The sequence below is a fragment of the Aulonocara stuartgranti genome (assembly GCF_965226115.1).
Source record: "Aulonocara stuartgranti genome assembly, chromosome: 2".
NCBI lineage: Eukaryota > Metazoa > Chordata > Actinopteri > Cichliformes > Cichlidae > Aulonocara > Aulonocara stuartgranti.
The window spans coordinates 27910322-27935237 of record NC_138940.1 but is presented as its reverse complement, the minus strand read 5'-3'; the positions used below and the strand labels follow the sequence as shown (position 1 = coordinate 27935237).

The window sequence follows — 24916 nt, the reverse complement described above, 5'->3', positions numbered from 1 at the left end:
AGATGAAATACAGTGTCATTAATTACAATAATCATCTTAACCTTAGGCTAAAGCCCCACACACTGGCACAAATCCTTGTCTTATTAAAGAGTACATGCAATAAAGTTTTCCTTTAGCGTTTAAATACAAACACAAATCCAACAGCAAAGTTGATGGAAACGAGCTTAAAGAGTGCTTCAGAGAAAGAAACTTTTGTGTGGTAAAAATTGAAGCCGTGTTTATATTTTCACTCTGCAAAAGATGTTGATTGTTCTATTAGTTTTTTCTCACTTTACAGGAAATTGCAAGTCCACAGGAGTACATTTGATCTATCACTTAAGGATATATATTAAGGACTTATGTAACACAAGTAATGGTATAACTATTTGCCAAGTAAATGTCATGATTACTCATTTAAGTACAGTAATGCACTAAATTACAGCAATACTGAAAAATGCAATGAGATTATGAGAATGCAACTATTACCCACTAATTTGCGCATGATTTGTTTTATGATCTCTTAAATAATAAGAATACAAAAAAATAAGAATAAGAAGAATAAGAATAAGAACTTTTAATTTAAAAAAAGCATTTAATAAAAAAAGACTTCAGATATGTGAGGGAGGTGCTAGTTTAGCTCATAAGGTTGAGCAGGCAGCCATGCATACGGTGAATGTAAAGGCACTACTACCTACTAAGACAACAAGCAGTAGTATAATCACCACCTGTATGTGTAACTTCATCTATATTAGGTTGAATTAAGATTATATTTTGGTTAAAGTTTGGCATTGACCAGCTAGAATATCAGGCCAATTACTGACTCAAAGCCATTTTCACACATGAACTGCAGCCCTGATCTTTTCTCGATCTGCTGGAGCTGCATGTCAGAACACAAACTCACTCACATCAGACATAAAAGTCTTTTTCTTGCCAATTCTAGTACAAAGTCTGTGTAATGAGCCCATAGATGTCATGTGTCTTGCCTCCTGTGTGCTCTGCTCAGGTGCCAAACCCAAAAGAAGTATTTATAGCAGAAGGCATCTGATATGTACGATCCCCTGCTGCGTAGTACATGTAAGAAGAGCCACCATGAAAAAATATCAGGACACGATTCTACAAAAAATTTCTGAAGTTCACATGTGAAAATGCCCGCGGATCCTTGGAAGGAGAAAGAATGCTAACAAACATTCTCAGAATTAAAATCTCATGCATTATTAATTCAGTCACACACTCACTCACCCCAACATCCTCAGACACGGGATTCTCAGCACGCTAACATACCCGCACAGGCTTAAGATGTTTCTTATGTGAAAATAGGTATTTTATGTTGAAAAATCGATAATGTCTTCATTGCTTCCCCTGCAGCAGCTGAGTAAACATTAAAATAGGTCTGTTTCTTTTGAGTTACAAATTTAAGGTTATTTTTATTGCTTAAGACAGAAAGAACAGGTAAGGAGAATCCTGTGCTGTCTGTTCCCGCCTGCACATTTCTAAACCCACTGTGGACTTTCTGTCTTTGATTAAGCTGCCAAGACGCTGAAAGCAAAGCTATTGGGTACTGCCTGCAGGGAGAGACGAGAGATAATGTGAAAGATAACGGGCTCTGAGGTGTTCAGACTTCTTAATGCTGCTTTTTTTTAGTGTCTCAGAAATGAGAGAATTTCTCTCTTCAACTTATTACAATATGATCAATGCTTTGAAATGCAGCCGCTTCCTCTGATTATAAACTAAACATTATGTGTATAGATATATAAAACACAGCAAACTAGACCAGCACAAAGACCTAAAGACTAATTTGGTTCAGACTTGCCAACTGAACCAGTTACAGGTGTAAGACATCCTCTGGCTGTATGGGCCAGTATGCACCAAAGAGCCGAAACTCAGTCCAAATCAAACTAAGAATGTGTGACAAGGATTTTGGATAGGTTACTTCCAAGAAGTGGCAGGCAGAACTCAAAGGAAAACATGAGCCACAGAAGCATGTGGTAAGAGGATATTAACTGTTTAATCTGAGGATAATCCAGTGATGGTATAAAAAGTAGTGATTGGAAGTCTAGCAGCAGCAGTATTAGTGGGAATCAGTAGAGAACTGATTCCCACTAGTTCAATTCCTTGGAATTCCTTGGAAGTCTGCTTGCCTATCGATTCAGCTTATCTGTGTTGCTTGCACTTTTTCTATAGTCAGCGGATTTCAGTTCATGTGCCAGAGTTGAAAGCATGGTTATGGACATTACTTTTATATTTATTACACAAAAAGGAGAATTGCAAATTGCATCCAGAACTGAAACAGCTGCTTTATGCTGCTAACACAACTTCAGCTCTTTGCAAGTATCTGCACAGACAGCATGCTAACACTAACTAGCCAAGAACTCAAGAGTGATGTTAACGCAGAGTGAATGCCGATCCCAGCCCAGCAGTCGGGCTTTTTTTGGTCTCCGATTTCATCTGTTCATGTTTCTACGGTAGAATCACAATGGGGATTGCAGGGTATCCTCATCAGGATAGGGATTTGTGTTGGTGTTTGGGACTGCAACTCATAGGTTTAAATTGTTAAATTGTAATTATACGCCAATGCATTTAAGGTCATTTTACAGAAACACATAAGATGTAGTGTAACTAATTACTTTCTCCTGGAAGGGATTAAGTAAAATACTGCATTATTTTTACTAAAATGTGTTCTGTTTGCAACATGCACAAACATGTGACTGCACAGCATGTAATTAATTTTTACAAATGTAATATCTTTCATATGCTGCTAGTGATTATGGAGTCTCTCAAAGCGGAGTGAATGAGAACCCAATGAAAATCAATGAGAGAATCAATAAAGGATCTAATCAATAAGCAATATCAATAATGGAATCAGAGCTGTTAAATTCTTATCAATTCCTATCCCTAATAAAACCTAAATGGAAAAAAAAAATATATATATATTTCTACTGTGGGTGGTATGAGAAAGAGAGGGCACTGCACTGTGAACTAATAAGCCGAAGCAATCATGCGAGAATCTCAGTGGGATCAGATGCATTACTGGTAATATTTCAATGTAGTAAACCTTTGCAATGATCAGGATGGATTAGATTGCATTCACTGTGAAAAGTTTTGAGTTTGATTACCTGTGTGAATATGTCACTGACCTTTTAAGACACTATTTATTTTAGGCCTGCAACTGTTTTTAATCAGCACTTAGTCTAACAGGTAAAAGAGAGCCTCACCAGACTCCCTGCAGTCAGTGAAAAAAACACACCTAGTGACTCGGTAGCTTGTAGAACCACCTTTAGCAGCAATGACTTGAAGTAATCGTTTTCTGTATGATTTTCTTCAGCGTCTCACATTGTTGTGGAGGAATTTTGGCGTACTCTTCTTTACTACATTGCTTCAGTTTGTTGAGGGTTTGTGGGCAGGTCAGTTTGAGGTCTGGACTTTGATACTGGGGCATTGCGATGCCTTGATTGTTTTCTTTTTCAGACATTCTGGTATAGATTTGCTGTTATGTTTGGGATCATTGTCCTACTGTATGATCCAATTTCTGTGAAAACTTATTTTTTCACATGACTGTATAGTCACTAATCATATACACGTCTAGTATACAGTAATGAACGTGACAAAAGAGCACATGATGACTTATTCAGTGTTTATTTTGTTTAACCAGCATTGTAAACTTCCCTCTTAGCTATAATATGACAACCGAGCAATTAGCCTCATTTAAGAGGCGGTAGCCAATAAAGGCTTAACATTTGCTTAGTAATTGCTAAAACAGTTGACTCCTCATAAAAATAATTTAAATTAGCTATTCAAATTACTGAATATTCAATGCTGTTTGTTTTAAAATAACCTTCAGACAGCATTACATATCCGATAAATATTATGATAAAGTAGGTAATATAATAATTTTTGCACTGACAGTGATTTCAAATAAGTCTTTTGGTTTAAGAATTTTTATGTTCATAAACTAGTGTGACTTTGTTATAACATATGAATTTTAAAGACCGTGTCTCTACAGCTGGAGGGTTGGCAAAGCTTGCCGAGTCATTCTAGGGCTTTTCCTTTCTTCTCTTTTCATCTTTCTCTAATGTCATTAAGGTTCAGGCATACCTAAGGCGCTTACAAGTTCTCACTAAGGGGTCTAGAGTGTCTGAAAACACAGCATAAAAGCTGTTACAGGCTCCTTGGACAATAGGCACCAACATCATCTCTGTAAGATAAAGGAAAGTGGCGCTAAAGGGGAGATGGTCTAAATCCTTATTAGAGCAGGCCATTTGTGAGCTGGGAATGAGTAGCTTTGCCTTTCCTGAATAACGAATAAACTCCAAAAGGGACATCTTTTGGAGAGTTCTCATAAAATTCTTCTTAGTAAGCAAAAAATGTTTGCCTCGCTTTGCAGAGGACAGGGAAAGGCAGCTGACTATGTTAACAGATGAGCCTTAGCTTAACTGTTATTTTGTCTTTTTTGCTATGCTTCATTCAAATAAATGAGCTTGCAGCTGGCACCTCTGCCGGCTGCCAAGGATGAGTATGTATAAGGTGTTTGCTGGATTATAATTCTTTGTCTGAATCATGGATGCATCTTTCCAAATGTCTACAGCTTTGCAACAATGCTGACTTTCCAAACATCTAGATGCTGCCATTAGACATGCCCAACATAATCTAGCACCATTCATTTCCCATTCAACACACAAGGTTCTTCATTTTTCTTATAGCCATTTTTTTGGGGTCAGCTAAAATGCTTGGGTGGATGAACCACTCCAGAATTGCCAAAAAGCAACTATGACTTATTCAGACTGTTTAACGAGCATTAGTTCGAGTCATTTCATGCTATACCAGCGAGTAATTAGCAACTGCATGTCTAACCTAGACTAATAATAGACAAAAGGAAAGGCTGCTAAAGTGGAATGAAAAACATATGTTCAGAAAAACAATCACACTGGGTTCATAATTTGCATGCACTTAGACAAAAGCATATGTTGAGGTGCCGTTGAGGATAACTACTGAGGAGCATCAGTGAGGAGCGATTCATAAATGAATGAATAAACATTTTGACACTGTTGACTTATTCATGCTGAGCTTTCAGGCGCAGACATATATTTTCACATTTGGCTTTCAACGATTCTCAGCTGGTATGAGAAAACTCAAATGGCTCCATGAAAAATGAATCCCCTTCTCTTCCTTTCACTCCAAGAATAACACGAAGTGCAACAAACAGACTAACCTTGAGTTTATAAAGATGGCTGACCAAGGAGTGGTGCTCCTCTGAACTCTAATGTCATTTTACAGTCACGCAGACATCAGCAAAGAAACATTTGTAGGGGGTGGAGGCACAATTCTGTGCTTTACTTTTAGCATGTCGCCGTAACCAGCAGTTATCTACAGCAGTGATATCACTGATCATTGATTGAATCGCAATGCCAGTGTCAGGAAGAGACAACCTTGGTACAAGGTGGTCCCTCTTGTTTTCATTTAGTGGAGCAGACTGAAGAAGAACACCATGATGATTTAAATATTGGTCGAAAGTGATTTACACTTCAACTTCCAAGCATGGAAACAGCATCGCTCTCCACACACAGCAACTCTCTTTTGTTCTTGGGATGTGCAGCTCTAAAAAATAAACAAACTAAACTCACACTCACACACTAAAGGCAACTGAACACTTGAAGGTGATCACCAAGTTAGGCTAGTACCAGGGTCTAAGACAGACTATAGAGCCTTCTGGAAATTGCTATGAGAAACAAAAAAAAAAGCACCAGCTGCCAATCAGAAACTAACAAACTCCTGAAAACTTTTTCTTTTTTTAAAATCCTGCAATCATCAAGTAGAAGATGTCGAACCTGTTTTAAACTCTCAGTCAGAATACTCTTTCTTGAGAAAAGCCCAAGGGATTACTTCAAAGGCACATTAACATTTGCAGTGTCACTATAAGATGGAAACAAATTTAATGTCTTAGCACTGATTCGAATTTGGATTTGACCTGGCTACATAAAACTCTCCAAATGCAGTATTAAGCATCTCCGGCTAAAACATTTATAGAGGGACAGACCTGAAGGAAGAGATTAGAGGTTAAAGTTTTATGTCACAGATAATATCAATTGCTTTCAAATTCAGTGGTGAAGTGATAATGGACTTGTGTAATGGACCTGAAATTACATTGTCCACAACTGCTGTTCAACCCTGTTGGTTTCTAGGCTATCCTCTTGCAAAATTGATTTTGAACAATAAAACATATATTTAGGTCATTTTGAAGAAGAATATCATAAATAAGGAAGATAACAGAAAAACATAATTATAGCATTACCTGATTATTACTTTCACTGTATCCAGAAAACTGTCCAAGAAGCACTCCAGTCCATGTAACTTCTAAAGTCCATGCAGGTCAGATTTCCAAAGGGAACCATAATGCTTAAAAAAAAAAAAAATGAAAGTAGTAGTCTGCGTTATTTTGATGTTAACCTTGATGGCTTGGTTTTCTTGCTTAATGCAAACTAAACTAGCCTGCAGACAGAAGATAGATTCACTAGTTAAATGCCAAGTGTTTCTCTTTTAGCTGTGTGGCCTGTGACTGATGCAGATCCAGAGTTGGGAATAATGAGAAACTCTTCTGTGTATAAAGCAGTGGTGTCTTTTACGGACCAACAAGTGGATAAAATGAAACAATATCTACAGGGGATGAAAAATATTAATAAAAACTTTGTTAGGTAAACAACTATGCTGCAGGTCTCTCAGCTTTCCCTGCTCCAGAATTTGATAACTGGACACCAAGATGAGAACAAGAAATGCTATAGATTACACTTCAAACACAGCCAATCGAAATGTAGCCACAGAATAGCAATAATTTAGTGGATGGATATTAACTGGCAGTGGGAGATCTTATATGGGACAGGATGCTGTTTGAGATTTAAGCAGAGATTGATTTTGCATTGGTAGGTTTCAATTGATGTCTGTTATAAATTTTATAGATTTCAAAGGACAAGCACTGTTTACCTTTCTTGTCCTGACAGAATACCACGATGTCAACTTTACTGGTTACTTAAAACAATATTTAGTGATTCTCACTATATAAAATGAGAGCATCACTCTTATTTTGACAGTTCAGCCATTCCTAACCAACAAGCCTCAGCCTTACCCATCATGCTCACAAGAAGAGTTTGCAGTCTTGCAACCAGAAGGCCTCCAACTCTACCAACATGGACTTCAGCACTACAAGTCCACTGTGACTATTTTAGCAGGCGGAGTGCTGCTTCACAGGCCATGATGCCAAATTCACTGAGACTCCAGAGCAGCTGATTATTGTGCTACTGTCACAAAATATATAAGTATTATTTAAGAACTTGATTAAGGAAGCCTGCAAGTCCTTTGTATGCCCTCCACTTGTGATTAACACAATGAATTAAATTTGTTTCCTAATTGCAGGAAACAGGGATATCGATATTATGATTATTTAACTCACTGGCATCAAAGTATAACAAAAAATGTCTAACAGTATGCATCTTAAAAACAAGTCCAAAAAAAATAAAAAAAAATAAAACAAAATCTTTCTGTTGAGTTAAGGCTTTCCTCTTTCCATGTTCTGGCACTAAAGGGAAAGTTGTGAGGTTAAATCATGTTAGAACGAGGCTCAAGAGACTTTCGGTCTTCTTGTACAGCACGGGAAAATGAAGTACAGCAATACAGGCTGACACATGTAAAATTCACCCCAGACTGTAAAGGTCATTCCAAAACGTGATGTATTTATCCTCATTTGTACAGATCTAGAAACCCCTATAGAATTTAAGACTTTCTTCAATTCGGGGGAAGGAATGCTAACCTGCAAAATATTTTTTTCTCTAAACTTCAACTTGAATTAAGAGAAGTTGAGTGTGAGCGATGATTGTGTTGGTATCGCTCTACTGGCAGACAATGAATGTACGCTCAGAATCCAATCCAGGTGAAAGAATTCAGGGTGCACGGTGCATATCCCACAGATGTTGGAAATAAACAATAACCATTTACCAGCTCGGATTACCTTGACATCAAGGCTGGATCAGTTTGATACAGATGTTAACCTTGGGCTTGAAAGCAAAACTTATTAGGTAAGCAACAAACATCATCATTAGCATCATTGTTCTAAACACCATGAGTGTTTAGAACAATATAATCTATTTTATAGTAATTAAAATGCTGTGGTTTGTTTTTTAAGGATCACAAAAGTGAGTAAAAGCAACAATCTTGTTTTTTGGCGATATTCTGTATTGCGTTTGCAACACATGTAATGTCAATATATCGCATAAGTTTAGCCCTAAAGGTCTGAAATATGACAGCTTTGGATATGAGGATGCAGAATTGTTGCTGAGATTTCCTTGATAATGACAAAGATATGGCCTATAAAACTCAAGGCTCCAAAAAACATTTTGAGTGTGATGTTTGAGCTCATTTAGCTGAGGCTTTGCTTTAACCACAAGCTAAACAAGCAGTTTTTCAGAAACAAGAAAAAGTTACGTTTGAAATGAATTATTTTATATGATTTAAGGCTCTACAGTTATTATAGAGCTTTTTTTCAGCTGGGTGAAAATTTAATCAAAACCAGGTGGAAGGCAATTTATTTTTTCCATCTGACAAATAAACATGTATTTTTTTGCTCAAGTTACAGTTTTTGCTTTTTTTTTCAGTGCAACACCTACGAGAACTGGCTAAAAACAAAGAGCTTACACCAGGTATAATCCAGCCTTCATAACTTATTAAGATAATTAATTAATTATTAATAACACTAATTATTATTCATTTTTTCATGTTAAATACAGGTAAAATCACTCTGCCAGAGGGACTAGTTAGAATTTAGCCAATTAGCTTTACTGGCACATTTTAAATGTACGATATGAATAACTAGTCTGTTATGTGATTAAACAACATATACATACACCACAACCGACTTTCAAATGGGTCATCATCTTTTCGTTTTTCTCTCAAGTGAGAGCAGGTCATTAAAACTAGTTTTCAGCTTCCTCCAAAGTATTCCATAATTATGGTTTAAGTGTGCCCAGACGGCCCAATCGTATCTGTTTACTGCAGGCAAGGCCCAGCTAATTCAATGTTCCCATAATGAACTAGACTTTTCAGAATTAATATGCTCTTGCAACAAATAGCATAAACCGACATTGTTTATAATGTCATGCATTCCACTTCAGTGACTAATGAAAAATAAAAACAGGCAAATCATCATTAGCTTTGGGAGGCACTCTCAATTTACTCATGTTTAAAGGAGGGTTTAATCACAGCCAAGTTCTCAAAACACCTTTCAGTAAGCCCAAGGAGAAATTCCTTCAGGAACTTTTTGGAGAAAAAAAATACCATCAGGGTAAGCTTGCAGCTTAGTTTCTCCTAGTGAGAGAAAAGGTGTGCCTGTTTTATAAATATAGATCTGTTTGTTGAACAGTATAGGTACAGTTGTGCTACAGGCCCCCTGAGCCCAAGTATAACTTAACCTCATGTAGGACATTTATATTGTTTTCTTACTCCAATTGTAACAGTTGCTGCACTTTATGGACCCATAAAAACTGGAAGAAGACACTGAGGTTCATCACAGAAAAGGTCAAATGTGCAATTCCATGGGAAGGTAGGTAAAGATGAGAGCAGCTGCTGTATCAGCTGAGACAAGGACCGCCACATAGGATGGTACCAAAGGTACTTTTACCTTTATAGGTAGAAGCACCTTTAGGTCATCTGTGACAGGAACTGGGAGACCAAGCACAACATAAAGCAGGGGTGTCAAACTCAAATACACAGTGGGTCAAAATTCAAAACTGGAACAAAGTCGTGGGCTAACATTAATATTTATTGAAATATATTTATTCCTCCAGATATAAGAATGAATCTTTTCTTATGGACTCAAACACGTTTTGCTGAAAAACTGAATATGGAACAAGCAAAGCTTAATACTAAACAATATATATATTAGCTGTATAATACCAGTAGGCCAGCTCTGATAGTATTTTTGGTATGGCTTCGTGGGCCAAATGTAATTAGGCTGCGGGCCAAATTTGGCCCGCGGGCCAGAGTTTGACACCTATGACATAAAGAAACGGCACTTTTTATTAGCAGCATATTGTGAAGGCTGGGTGACGTAGCTAAAAATCATGTGCCTCAATAAGTTCAGGGGATACATTGAGATAAAATCTATTTTAGGATTTTCATTGCAAAGTTAAAAATATCAGAGTTTATTTGTAACACAAATTTGACAGTTCTGTATTTAAAAGTAGTTCCTGTAAATAAAATTGTGAAATATAAGTCAATAGAACTAATGTGTTATTATATGAAGCAAATGTTAAGAGTCACACTTGTGGGAAAGGAACAACTCTCAGTGTGTCATTGTGTGAGAAGTAATGCTGCCCCAGAAAGCCCCAGCCTCTGTAAAGTGCATGTCGACAAGGGAGAATTACTACAATCAGCCATGAAAAGTGCAGAAAGGCTGCAGTTCCCGTATAAAAGTTGTCCAAATGTTGTGCACCATGTGCAGCAGCAGAAAAGGAAATAAAGGCCCAGTTCATGCAAATTTATCACAGCGTCTCTCTGAATCTGCCTTATCACTGCAGAGTGGAAAAGCTAGTTACCATCTGCATACTAGAGGAAAGACAGTTAAGCCATCTAGCATGGCTGTGCAGTCTGGAACTTGAAAAGTCAGTGTACAACGTCAGCGTCTGCATTTCACCTGTGTGAGCCTATAGTGCAGGTAACTGAAGCGCAAATATGCAGAAGGTGGTCATTTTGTGACCAACCTCATGCTCCATCTATCAATTTCTGGTACTGAGACTGTATATATGCAGATTTCTTTCTCCTGTTGTGTATTAGACATAAAGTTGTTTTGTTTTTTTTTGTGATTCTACCAACCCTTAAGTTCATGTACGAAAATGATATCAGCCTAAAATTAAAGGTTTTCCTTCTATACTCAGGAGTTACGGATCTGGGTATTGTGTGTGCATGCCAAGATAAACTTAACTTAATTGATAAATCAATAATTTTCTTTAAAAAATGTTTTCACCTATTTTGAATCGGTTCATAATGTATTCTTATCTTTGATATTTTACCTAGCCTTCATTTAAGCTTGGGATTTTTGACGACAACATTACACTGTTGCAACAGTTCATATGCAAAAACTCTTTAGAGCATGCGTTTCACAAATCCTCTGAAAGTAATTTGCGCTGCAGTTTATCTCCTGTAGGAATTTAAAATCAAGTAGAAACCTGTCGTATACAGTGGTCAGTGGTCATTTCATACAATGTGTGGACCGTCACAGTGTCAACCCGAGGAAATCACAGCATCTTACTAACCCAGAGCACTAGTTAAAAAGTACATCGTAAAGTCCAGCAATCAGCATATCCTGATTATCAGAAGAGTGTGTTGCCACTAATGTAAATGCTAAAGAAAGACTTACAGAGCTGCTACTGCAAGAATATAACACTGTGCTTTAAGTTGGTTGGAAAATGATAATTAATAGGGGAGCAAACACAAGCAGCTCAGTGCTGCCCCTCTCGTTCTGCTCCATTAGAGGGAGAGAGCATCATTGCCCTAATGTGCCCAGAACCAGCTGTAAAAGAAGAAAGAGATGTCTGGAGTCCAAGTGGATGCACTAATGAGCTGCTTTTAAAGACACAGCTCTGCTACTGGCCAACAGACTGAGGCTCCAGAGGATAACAGACACACACATGCACACACATTCGAGCATGTACACATAGAAAATGGTCAACTGGATACCCAACACTAGGCCTGTCTCCTCAGCTAATGAGAGGAGAAGAGGGAACAGGATGTAAGGAGACAGCAGGGTAATTGTGTGAGTGGAGTGAAAATACTTTGGGAAAAAAAGGGCAGAAAAAGTAAAAGGAGTGTAATGGCTACCGGATTGGAACCTTCCTCCTCGCTGCCGCCGAACCCTCCCCCCCAAAAATTAAAAAAATTATATAGCACAGAGCGATGGCTCAGCAAACCACAGGACTATTTCATGCTGCACATTCGTCTTAACCTCCCTGAAGAATAACATTTTTTATTCTGCTGAGAGCTGCTGATGATGAGACTGTTCAAAAATCAAGGACACACACAGAACAGCACAAACAAACAAACATGCCCTCGAACATGCACTGAGATATACATCCACCCACACATCCAAGAGCAAAGTGATCCATAACAGTGACATTGCTGTGTAAGGCATGACCTCCACGGTCCCAGCAATCCCTTTAAGCTGCTCTCTTGGTGGAAAACCAGAATTTCCTGCAGTGTTACAGTAGGGGTCATTTCCCTTTTTTTTTTTTCTTTTTTTGCGCTCCTGCCCGACAAACTTTCTGTTCCCGGTATTATTCTGTATTTTGAAAAAGGCCACATTTATCCAAAGGTTTGCCAAATTTTGCAGCACCTCATAAGTAACAGCCATCTATAACACTGGTGTCGTCTTGCTTGTCTAACATTAGTATTTTAAAACATTTTAGGTAAACATCAGGTATATTATTCACAGGGTTACTGAAAGAATGTGGTTATTTTCTCAGCAAATTTTAACATTTTAGTCTGAATTTATTTTTTTCATGATATATGGTTACATAAGAACTGTGACTATTACTATGTTAAATATTTCCCTTGCTTTTAATTAAACAGTATGTTGTTTTTAGACAGCTGCATCAGAACAGTAGCAATATTGAAATGTATTGACTTTTGTATAGTATTTTTTTCTCTCTTACTTTTTTTTCTAAATGTACTTGTATATTGTTTACATGTTTGAAATAAATTAGCAAATAAATAAATAAATATGAAGTCAAGCTAATACTTAGCAAATGTGTCAACAGAGAATATAAGCGGTTAAAATTACATCAGATCAATACAGCAACAGTTACTCACCACACATCTGTAACAAACTCATTAACTTATGCTGGGCAAAGCAATGATAATGCAGCAATATGCAGCATTTTAGAGTGAACTGTCTTACCTTCATCCAAGCGTTTGTTCTTTTGCCTCTGTTGGTGCCAAAGCATTTGCCCCTAATTATAATGGGCACAGACTTAATTCATTCTTTAGACAACATATTACAACTCCAAAAACTTGACTGGTCAGCCTGTTCTCCTTAAGCTAGCTGACTGAGTGCTGAATTTTTAATCAAGACCAGCTGGCACCAGCAATGCTAAATAACACCAGCTAGTTTCACTGGCTCCAGCTTTTATCCCTCTAGCTTGTTCTGCTTAGTTTACTTCCACTTTTAATTCACTTCTTCTTTACAGTAAATGAGCAAATTAACAAATTAAGTATATTTCCACCAACTATAGTTGGGCCCATCTGTTGTTCCACTTCATGAAGCTAAGCTTCTTAAGAGAGCCATTCAAAAAAGCTTTTCTCATAACAGGATCATCGATCTTTAACTTGGGTGAGATCAACAGTGACACCCAGTGGCACAGTAGCGAACAATGAAATGTATTATGGCTAATTTATCAGCTATTAGCGCAATCGTTCCTCTTAACTGTTGTTGAGCTAAGCTTGATCATGTGCATCATACACTGAGAATGTAACTTCCCCCCAATTTTGTTTTTTGGTGAAAGCGCTGGCTTTAAAACAAATATTTTGTATGCTAATTTCACAAATATGAACAAAAGAACTGAGCCACGTACACATTACGCATAAACAAGCTGCTAATCAATGGAAACCCACACCATGCAGCTCCGAGTGCACATTTTTTGTGCTGATGTTAATGCCAGAGGATGATTGGAGCTCTAAAGTTGCAAGATTTGAAATGAATATATCAGAGGGCCAGCCCAGATCGAGTAGTTTTCAGACAGATGGTTTTGACACGTGTAGAGGAGGGATAGTGGATGGAAGTATATTGGAGAAAGGATGCTGAAGATGGAGATGCCTGGCAGGAGGAAAAGCAAAAGATCACATATTCAAAGATTAATGGATGTAGTGAAGAAGAATGTCCAGAGGTTTGTTGTGACAGAAGAGGATGAGATAGGGTGAGATGGAGACAGATGATTAGCTGTCTAAGGAGAGCAGCTGTAAGAAGAAGAAGAATTTAACAAGCGTGTATAGGCATTTGACTGATTTTAATTAGCTTGGTTTTGAGCTCATCTGGAAACATCAGCCAGAAACAAACTCTGAATGTATCAATATTACATCATGCATCCTTGTGTGAAAGAAATGTCCAACTTTTTATTCATGCCAAAACAAAAATCATTCTCTATAAATCACAATCTTATTATTTTTGAGAACCAAAAAAAAAATCTGATATTTTTGCCAAATTTGTGTAAAAATTGATGTAAAATGAGCGAAATATATGATGATCTAAACACTTATCTTTCTATCTGCCAGCCTCACTTATGTACAGGAGATGAACCGCACAATACCACACATTCATTATATCTTAAACTTGAAAAATGTTTTATATTGGAAGCATCCTGCCTGAATTACAGAAAACCTCCGCACTTCTTTATCATCTCACAGCACCTCTGCACTACTTTCACTCATCCTAACTATGACAGACCGCCCCTTGTCTTGTCGGAGTGATTTATTCTTGGATGACTAGAGTCATAACTTAGGACAGTTCAGTGACCTCAGATTTATGTCGTTTTAGTTAGTGCAACATCAGCCTGAGGGTAAATTCCACCAGAGTACTAGCTATTCAAGGACTGAAATGCAATAATAATGGTCAAGTGACACCCCTGTTTTGATGTCAGAGGAACAAAGAGCCAAGCCCCGAGGTAAACAGTAACAGCCCCAATAGCGGTCCCAGACAAATGGCTGAAGTCAGAGGAGTTTAGAGAGACTGAAGGTCTGTGACAGACCACTGAGTCTGCCGGTTGGTATCGTAGCATAAGCATGTCATGTTAGCTGAAATACATGAACACTGGGAGTTTAGCTGCCAGTTTAAACTGAGGTGCAAAAGAAACATAAGTATACCAGTGTCAGGCATAATGGCTGAAATGACGCCAAAGACAATCTGGGCTGACTGCTGGGTGACTGACAAATGTTTCTTGCAATACTTAAACACTTTGCTCTATGTCTGTTTTTTTTTTTTTAATTAAGCCTGCTCTTGGCCTTTTGAATTATCCCTAATTGCAGAATAATTTAGCATCGATCAGATCATTAGCTTCGATGTCAGGCAGCAAATAAATGTCAGAAAATCGCTGCCTTTTCAGAAAAAGCAGCTCCTACAGTGAGAAAAGCATTAGTTGAAAACAAAACAATTATTAAACAATACAGACCTCACCACTTGTCATATATTATTTTAACATTAAGGTGAAACTAAATAAACTAAATGTAGTTATAGCTATATTAGTTTTACCCTTAATATCTTTATGTCACAACGTAGAGACAGCCGCTGGAGTTTCATACAGTAACAAATTGAAATCCCACACTGTCATATGATTATCCTTGAGGCCAAACAAAAGTATATTTCCTAACACAGCAGCTCCCCCCCTTTTTTCACACATGGCTGACTTAGTAACTAATTGTGATCGCAATCTAGGTGTTTAAAGCTGACTGATGTAAAATTAAATGTGAAAAGCAGGTGTGATCTTTTTCTGTCTGGCTTGTCTGTCATTTCCATTTTAATCCATCTGCAGTGTTACGCCACTATCTGGTCTACTACACTTGCCTTTTATGAAGGTAAAAGCAATTACACTGTTAGAACAAGTGACCTTGAAAAAAAAAACATTTCACTTTTTTTTTTTTATCCCGAGATAACAAGATAATTAATTTAGGATCTTGAGATTAGAGGAGTTGAAAAGCATGTGAAACAATGAACTGCTGAGGTCCCAGATCTGTGGCAGAACAAAACGTGACTGCTAATGTAATGTGTTTAATGGTTAACTTTAAATGGCCGAGAAACATGGGGGGGGCTTTGTCTTCACTTTCTTATCTCATTTACACCTGATGTATGCAGCAGTCTTCAGAAAACGAATTAATGGGTTCTTTGTAATGAGACACCCTAATTATCACAGCTAAAACAAACAAACAGAGTCTTCCCATATACAATGAGATACATTTTTTATGCAGTACAATAAAACAAATGGCAAGAAAGCAATCTGTCTTTGTTAGCACATTGTGGCTGACGGATCATTCTCTTTTAGGGTTCAGACTGTGCTGATAAACAGGCTTCTGAATCAGACTAGTGCAGAGTCATTCACAGGTAGTGCAGCCAGTATTTGCCCAGCTAACTCGGTCCCAGGGTGTGTGTGTGTGTGTGTTCCTCAATGCAAATTATCTTTGATAATCAGTAGTTGTGTTCAGAAGTTTACATACACTCCAGCAATTTCCAGTTCATGGCCGATTTGAGCCTTTGGAGGTTCCTAGGTTGTTTTTAGACATCAAGACCACTTTCCTCTGAGGGTGACAAGTGGGTCTTCTTCCAGACCTTGGCAAAGTTGTGACATATCCAACTCGCCACGGTTGGCCACGGTTTTAGTTTTAATGGTACCAGGTACTAAAATAGTACCTCCCCACCCGGGGTTCCAAGCAATCCAAGCAGGTACTAAAATGTGACTTTGTCAGACTGCATTTCACTGATTGGCTCGTCAGTAGCATAACTCAATGAGTCATGAGAGCGTCTTCTATATGAAAACCAAAATGACTAGTTTTGAAACCCAGCAACGGGGCAAAAGCTACAAAAACAACGTCCTGGTCCCTGAATCTGATGAAAAGCCACCGACCGAGCAGCAGTATAGTCTTGCCTCGACGTCCACTTTTTGTTGTAGCGTTCTTGTCGCATATTAGTTACCCTGTAGGAAACTCACATGCATTGCTATGACAGCAACAGCGCACATTAGGAAGTACTCAACTGTAATGGAAAACCAGTCAATCTGAGTCGAGTTGTGGCGCGTAGGTACTAATGGAAAATGGGCTTAGTACTTTGGTACAATTGTTTGAACTGATCATCTTTAGAGTTATTTAGGCTCCAAAGTACCTTCCCAAGTTGTACAAATCTAAAATTCTCTTTCTTAGATGTGTCAAAGAATTTTAACTATCTGTGACCATAAACCATAAACATATTTTTCATGACTGTGTGACACTAAGTAGGCCCAAGAAATTCTTAACCCCAGTTGTCACATACTACAGCTTGATTACAATCTTTTCGAATCACAGATGAATCCACCTAACAAGGTAGTATCCTGTCAGACAAGGTAGTGCAGTAGGATGCAGGTGTGGTGGCCTGGACCACAGAACTTTGAAAGGGTAAGAGTTTTGCATCCCTTTTGGACTTGTCATTTTCCGTGGTTAGATTTAGGCACCATGGGAAAAGATCATATTTCTGATTAAAATACACGCTAACACCTGCATCATCTCATGGATGATGAAAGGTGGTTCTGCAACAGGAAACAAAGAACATTTGTAGATATCACAGACAGACATCAAGGGACTTCTATTGGACACTATCAGACTCTTCTGCATCCTGGATAATTATGCATTAGTGAGTTCAAATGCGATGGCTGCCTAACCAAGTGTCAGTGCGTGATGACTTGGGAGTTGGACCGCAGTATTTGGCAGGCTGCAGTGTGCAAGACTGAATTCAGCTCTGCAAGAGTGCCAGTTGTAATCAGTAATAAACAGACCTCCTGTTGTTCTCAGAAAAGGAAAGAGGTGTAAAATTGTTTTGTGTAGGTTAAAAAAGAACCACAAATTGATCTGGGACCCAGGATCCCAGGAGCCCAAGGTTATGTACTAACAAGCCTGTTTTGTGTCTCTCTGTCTAATATGCTGGCGGAAGTCCCTGAGGCTATTTTTAGACTCACTCCCATGACAGTAACAGTCAAGACCTTGATATGTCTGGGCAAAGACCTATTCAAAGAACTACCCTGTACAGTCTTTTAACTTGGACAACAAGGACTGACTTCTTCCTTTTAAAGGACAGAGGCCCTCGGTGGCATGCTTTTATCGCTTTAGTGCAGCACAATTGGCTTAACCTAAAACAAAAACACACAAGCGCACAAAACATAGCATCATTGTTCTTTCTGACAGTTGGGATTTGGTAGGGAAAGCTTTGGACAAAACTCAATGGGGACAACCAGGCTTTGAAACAACACAAATTATTTCTTCTTTTAAGGTTCTTTATATGCCTTTGCACAAATTATAGAGGATAAAGTTGGTAACAAATACCAAGTGAGATGACGGCCAAAATCTCATAGAGGCCTGTTGTGAGAAAGCCCAGTTTAGAGCTTTTGGTTATTGAACTAAACTGCCCAGTTGCCATGTGCAAATGAAAGCATTGTGTGTTCAGGTGGTAAATTCAAGGTAAAAACAACATAATGTAACTTGCAACACTTGCCACATAAGAACAAGATTATCATCAGTGGGAAGAAAATACAGAAATTAAATATGTGTCTTTTTTTTGCATTTGGGACATGAAATAAAAATGTACACGTTTTAACCTTCCATCCAAGATGAAAATAGACATGTTTTAAGACCTGAATTGAATTGAATTCAGTATGCAGCAATTACATTAACCGACTTTTGTCATAAAAAATAAAAATAGACTTTTAGATTAAATACTTAAAAAGTCCTGGAGAATGAAAGCACCAGCCTATTATTTATCATTAGTGGAAAATGTAAGAGTCTGAATATTATAGCTATAAATCATATAGCTCCAAGTCACAACAACAGTCCCCTCAATGTGGTTTGCATTTTATGGTAAAGACCCTACAATAATAGAGACAGCTGTATAGGAAGTGAGAAGAATTCTTCATGTTTAACATTTACTTTACAAATCCCTACTTAACAACTCTATTAGAAAATCTGAGTGTTTGCTTTTTCTTTGTCTTTTTCCCTCTCGAGTCTGTATGTTTTTTCATCAGGCCTCAAATTACACAGTAAACAGTCAATATGTCATTAGACTGTACAGCTGGCCATCATGTCAGGTCAACCTAAGGTCAATGTGGATATTAACAGTCTTACTTCTCATTCTGTTTTGATTGCTCAGCCACTCATAAATCCAATAGATGCAATGAACACCAGGCTGTGTAACACATGACCCCTGAAAATGATGGGGCAGATCGACATCTGTGTTCACAAACCTGAAGTGCAAATTTGACCGATGATCGAGATGATGGAGCCATTATCTTGCAGCGGGGCATGTGTGTGCAGCATCTACTGCATGTGTGGGCTATACAGCTTTGTAGATCACATGGATCAGATGAGATCAAAGGGTTAATGAACTGTTAAGCCTTCATTTTGTTGAGATCAAAGACTTGCAAGCGTTACGATCGCAATCAGCACCTTCGCCGATGCCGAAGTCTTTCCAGCAAGGTCACCGCTAACAGAACTTGGGATACGTTATTCTGGGTTTTTGTGAATCCGTGTTGATGTGTGCGTGTGTCATTCTGTATTCCTGCCATACCATAAGCAATGACTTTTTTTTTTCCAGCATCTGTTTACATGGTGAAATAGTGTGAAAATATTACACATTTCGTCTGTTGGGAGACAATCAAATCAAATCAAATGGTTCATTTCTTGTATGCTTGCTTCATTAAAAATAAAATTATGTAGCCAGGCAATCATAAAGTAAATAGATATGTATGGAAACAGACAGGCCCTGATTGAAATTACTATTATTCTTTTTTTTTCATTACTATTATTTTTAAATGGCGTCATTACCTCAAGATTGGGAGTTAATTATTTTGTTATCTCAAGATAAAAAAAAAAAAGGTTGTTTTCTCATCGGTTAAATTATGTCATTATCTCAAGAAAACAAAAGGCAGATGTCTTGAGATAATGGGATCATTTATCATGAGAAACTGACTTTTGTTTTTTTAAGATCACGCCATAATTACAGAGAACTTGGTAGCCCTGAAGACAGCTCGGTCCCCTTATCTTTTTACTGATAGAGTTATCAAGCAGGATCACTAAAGTGGCTGTGAAGTTGTGGTGGGACTAGTGTTCTTTTTAAAGGATGAGGATTGAACTTTATGTTATCTCCAATAGAAAAACACAATCCAAATCCTTCCATTTAGACTTTGACTGATCTGCAGTTTGTCCATCCATCCATCCATCATTTGGTATTATATTTATTATAGATATTGATTAATTAAATCAGTTGCTTCAGTTGTCATCTGTCAAAGCAAGCAAGCGAGACTACACTTCACCTTTAGACAACCTGACTATGTGCCAAAATGGACAGATACATGATTTCTAAACCACTCTATTCACTCAGTTCAGTTCATATTTATCATTGCTCCCATTAATAGGAATAGAAGTAACACTGATAAGGAAAGAGATCAGATTAGCTCATGCTTCAGTTTCAAAATAAGTACCACTCTGTTTTCTCTGCTTTAGATGAGAAAGAAAAAACAATAGAGCTCATGTTGGTACCTTTATTTAAGTAAGATGAAAATCATTCTCATGCATGAATCACACACCAATAACAGCCTAATTATATGCATGACCGAGAGGAATTAAGGCATAAAGAAATGCATGTTGTCAGTCATTCGAAAGACCACAAAAGACCCCATAAGAAGGAGAGCTCATGTCTTATTAAGAGGACAGGAGCTTTCCTTTGGCTCCCCTGCAGTTCACACCCTGCTGTCTTGGCACTTCAGATCTCTTATAAATGAAGTGGAAACAACCTTTTGTCTCCTTGTGATAACTAAATAATGAACCCATTACCACAAGAAGCATGCCATGTTATCTCAGCATAATTAGATAACTTAAACAGTTTAAACTAAATTAAACAATTATACGTACACACGGTGAACAGATACATTTTAAAAAAAAGGTGTATATTTATTTATCTATTTGAAGTGACTGCAACGTCTAATTATAGTTGAAAATAATAATATATTAATATAACTTTTTTGTGCAAAGTGGTAACTGTATAGCAGTGGTTGTTTAAAGGACCATACACCAATATTATTTGTTTTGTTGTATTATGTGTGATAATCATTACCACTGCCAGAAATCACTGGCTCCTTATATACTGAAGGAAGCAGTGCAAACATTTGTTTTGATTAAGGCATGCACATGGGAAAGCAAAGCAGTAGTGCTACTTTGTGCCCTCGGTGTTGCAACAGTTTTTTAAAGTAGATAGAGTTGAACTGTCAAACTGATGTGCCAATCAGAAACATAAAAGAAAAAGCATCTAATTTATTTGGAGTGGTGCTGAAGGGTCATGGACAATGCATACTCTCTATTACGGCTAAACACTGCAAAAGTGTATAACCATAATATGATTGTTGTGCTGTTTTTCCAAAGCCAAGAGCAGTATAGAGCAAAATAAATATAAAAAAATAAAATTTTTAGAGGTAACATAAAAACTCTCAGAGAAATGTTTCATGGTAGTACTTCACTGTCACAGGAATTTAACCTCGGTTGCAATTATGCATAAATTTAAATCAAATTTAAAGTGATTATTTTTATACATGCCTTAAATCGCTTTTGATCTGATAATAATTCTCTCTCTAGAGAAATTATAATTAGCTATAATTTAGCAATACACAGGAAATATTTCTAGGTTTTTATACTAGCCTCTAATTATTACACTAAGATTGTAATTAACTTATTTTAACGTTGCACTTAAACACCATAATTCTGTATATATAACAGTGGGGTGGGGTAACAGAAAGGCAAGAAGAAACAAATCATCCTCAATTGTTAAACAAGACAAACTGGAACAGAGGAAAACAGGCCGTTTTATTATTTTCATTATTTATGTATTCATTGTCTCGTTTAAATGCCTTTTCTGCACTGATTCATGGATCGTGGAACTGTAAAATATAATTATTTCTGCATTTAATCAACTAAGAGATTGTTTGCAGACAGTAATCTGAAAATGTTGGTTGGACTTGCAACTGTTGAACTTACATTTTTTATTAAACAGGAAATGGCAGGTTGATCAAGGAACTCCTTACCAATGGAGGGGATAAACTACCAAGCTAAATAAGTTATTAAAAATTTCACACTATACTGTAACTTATCTGTATACATGTTAACCAAAATGGTTAGCAAGAGAAAACTTATCTGTTAAGATGATAAATCACAGGAGCTTTTTTTTTTTTTTTTTTTTTTAATTATTGCTAATGCCAGCTCTTTATCCAGAAATGGATAGGTCGGCCTATCAAATCAACAGATGATTCCATTGGTTAGTAGTCATGTGTTTTTAAGCCTGCTTCCAAAGAGAATAGCCAACTGTGGCAACAGGGTAACAATAAATTAAAGAATGGATGCAAACATGAGAAACATTCTGACAGAATACTGTTGTAGATGCAAAGAAAAAAATATTTTTTTTCTTCTCTTTTAACTGATGTCTATGTATTTAGATTTTACTGGACATGCAGTACTTGCTTTGCTTGCCCTGACTGAATGCATCTGATGTGTGACATGAAAACAAACAACTAATTTGTAATCCGCAGCCTGGAACCTGTGAGAAATAATATGAAAGATTACTTCACATTTTCTCTACAAACAGCCCTTTTTTCTTTTCATATTTGAGCAAGTTACAAGAATTAAAAGGAAGACGTATGCAGAAGGGCTTTTGCCCTGCTGGAAACCATCAAACCAAAACAGAACAAATTCAACGCAAGAAGTGGAACGAGGAAATGTGAAAAAATGAGAAAATATTACTGCAATTGTCAAATATGTGTCATTCCTGAGCCACACTGTGGCAGACATTAGGAAAAATAACTGAAGAATGAAATGAAAGAAAAATCTGGACGTGTGTGTGCTTTCATGCAAACTGTAATTGGAAAGTCACACTGGACAGCAATTTACAAAAAAAAGAGAAAGAAAATCTAAATAGCCCCTGCTGATAACAGAATAAATAAATACAAAGTGGTTTCTGGGATTTTAGATGCAGAAGCTATGCTCCTCTCCATATGATTGATAACAGTAATCCTAAGAGACACTGTGAGAGAGGTAGAAAGTTGGTCAACATGGTCTTACAACCAAATATTAAAAATGACCATCTTACATTGTGATTAATTTGTATACTAAACAAATAATCAGCCAAATTTGCAGAATTGCATTGATGCCCATATTTCACTTTCATCCTAGAGTGTGTATTAATTTATGTCAGTGCTGTAACTGAATTTTCCTACATCCATTTCTCACAGTATAGCTGGCAATTAACTAACGAAATTTCACTGCACACTCAGATGCTGACCTGCACTGTTTGGGTTCAGAATTGCTGGAATGGATAAGATATCTACAGCCCCGAGGTCTTCCTCTGATGTGCTGACTGTTAAAACAAACTTCCTTCTAACTTTGTGAAAAAAGCTCAAAATTATCCAAAAAAAGGTTTCTGGGAACTCTGGAGCTTCTCTCTTTGAACTTCTAGTCAATGTCTGTTTTTTTCTGTCTACTGCTGGTGCTCCAGACAGAAAGTTGGAGCTTCTAAAAGTCAGACTGCACTTCTATGATCTCTTTACTGTGGCAAGCCCTCGCCCAGAAGCTTCAATTCCTGCTTTAAAGGCGGCCTTTGCTTTGAAAAGCTTTTCTTAAAAGTAGACGTTCAGGTGTTCGTCTCCTACTCCATCAGCTCATCAGACAATCTTCGCAGACGCTGTGACTACATGACAGAAGAACAAGGCTGTCAGAAGTTTCACAGCAGTCAGGATAGTCGAGGTTCTCCCCTGTCAAGAAGGACGTTTTCTTACTTCGTTTAAGCTGGAAATTCAGCCGATGAAAGAGTGAGTGATGGCTCCATCCCCTCCTCCAGTCTTTTCACAGACATGTAATTTTACTTTGACTGTTTTTAAACTCAAATTGTTCTTTAGAGTTAGCTGCACTCAGAGTCTGTCCCAAATTATCATACCTTCAGATAGTTACAGAGACCATCACTAGTCATAGAAAAGGAGAAGATAGATTTCACTTTCACATTTCATTTTATCAGGAAAACAAAAAGGTGATGGACAATTGTGTCTTCAACTCATTGAATTAATTGAGATTTTGCAAGAGCAGATGGCATGTATGTTGTTAACAATCCATTTTCATTTATAGATAATTGCTGCCTAATTTATTGCTCTTTGTGTTTAAACTATAATAAATATAAACTGCTCTGAATGATTACCAAAATACAGACACGTCTTTGTCAGACATTTATTCTCTGTGCAAAGAACCCAAAGAGTTTAATATCTAACTTCTCCAGAACATTGTAATGTGTGTGCTGTGCAAGAAGGCAGGTTTAACACCCCAATGTTCAGAAACAAGTAGGTAAACTCAAAAAATCTGCTTTATTGCTGGGACTCACAATACGTAGAACATAAACTGTGCAGGAAGCCGTGACCACAAAACCAGGAAACTATAAGAGATGACACAACAAAGAACAAGGGGAGACTCAAGATGTATACACAGCAGGATAACGAGAGGAGAGACATTAGCTGGGACACGCAGCTGGGAGTAAAACTAGACACGAAATCACAGAGGGACGATGACCACAAGAAATAACAGATGGTAGACCCATAAACGAACTAAACGGGGAAAACAAACGTGGACTACATACCAACGGGTAAACCAACACAAGACTGACTTTACACATGAGACTAAAGGACTAAACATAGAGAAAACGCGAGGCAAGGACAGACATGGGAACATAACAGAGGCAAGAATACAAAGTGACACAAGAAATAAACTGAAATCATGAACAGATTAAATAAGAAACTAGACCTGGGAAATATAATGAAACAAATGCACATAAAAGATACAAAACTCGAAGGACTCAGGAACCATGACAGTCATACCTTTTAGCTGCTTCATGTGTGTGGTGGTATGCAGCAAAGATACCACAAGATTTTGGCAAATTTTACTGCTGAGAAAAACAAAGCATTAAAAAAAAAAATTCTCCACGGTGCTTTCATAGCAAGGGTTTCAAAAATAAATCGGTTGCAAAGTGGGCTCAGGGGCTCTGTAAGTTTCATTAGACACGTTATAATTGCATCTGACATCAGCTGACTCCTCATGACTAGTTAGAAAGTGAGAAATCCGTCGGCCTTTATTAATGACTCTCCATAACCACAGTACAGAT

General features: G+C 37.4%; 1 protein-coding gene across 2 annotated transcripts in view; it reads right to left on the bottom strand.

Annotated features, from left to right (window-relative positions):
* Positions 1-13301, bottom strand: part of LOC309716260 (uncharacterized protein) — an 89083-nt gene extending 75782 nt beyond the window's left edge. For both annotated transcript variants that reach the window (XM_082549958.1, XM_082549959.1), the window contains exon 1: positions 12911-13301. In XM_082549958.1, the coding sequence (XP_082406084.1) occupies positions 12911-12956 (46 nt within the window). In that variant the 5' untranslated portion in view covers positions 12957-13301. The remainder of the gene's footprint in view (positions 1-12910) is intronic.
* Between the last annotated feature and the right edge of the window lie 11615 nt (positions 13302-24916).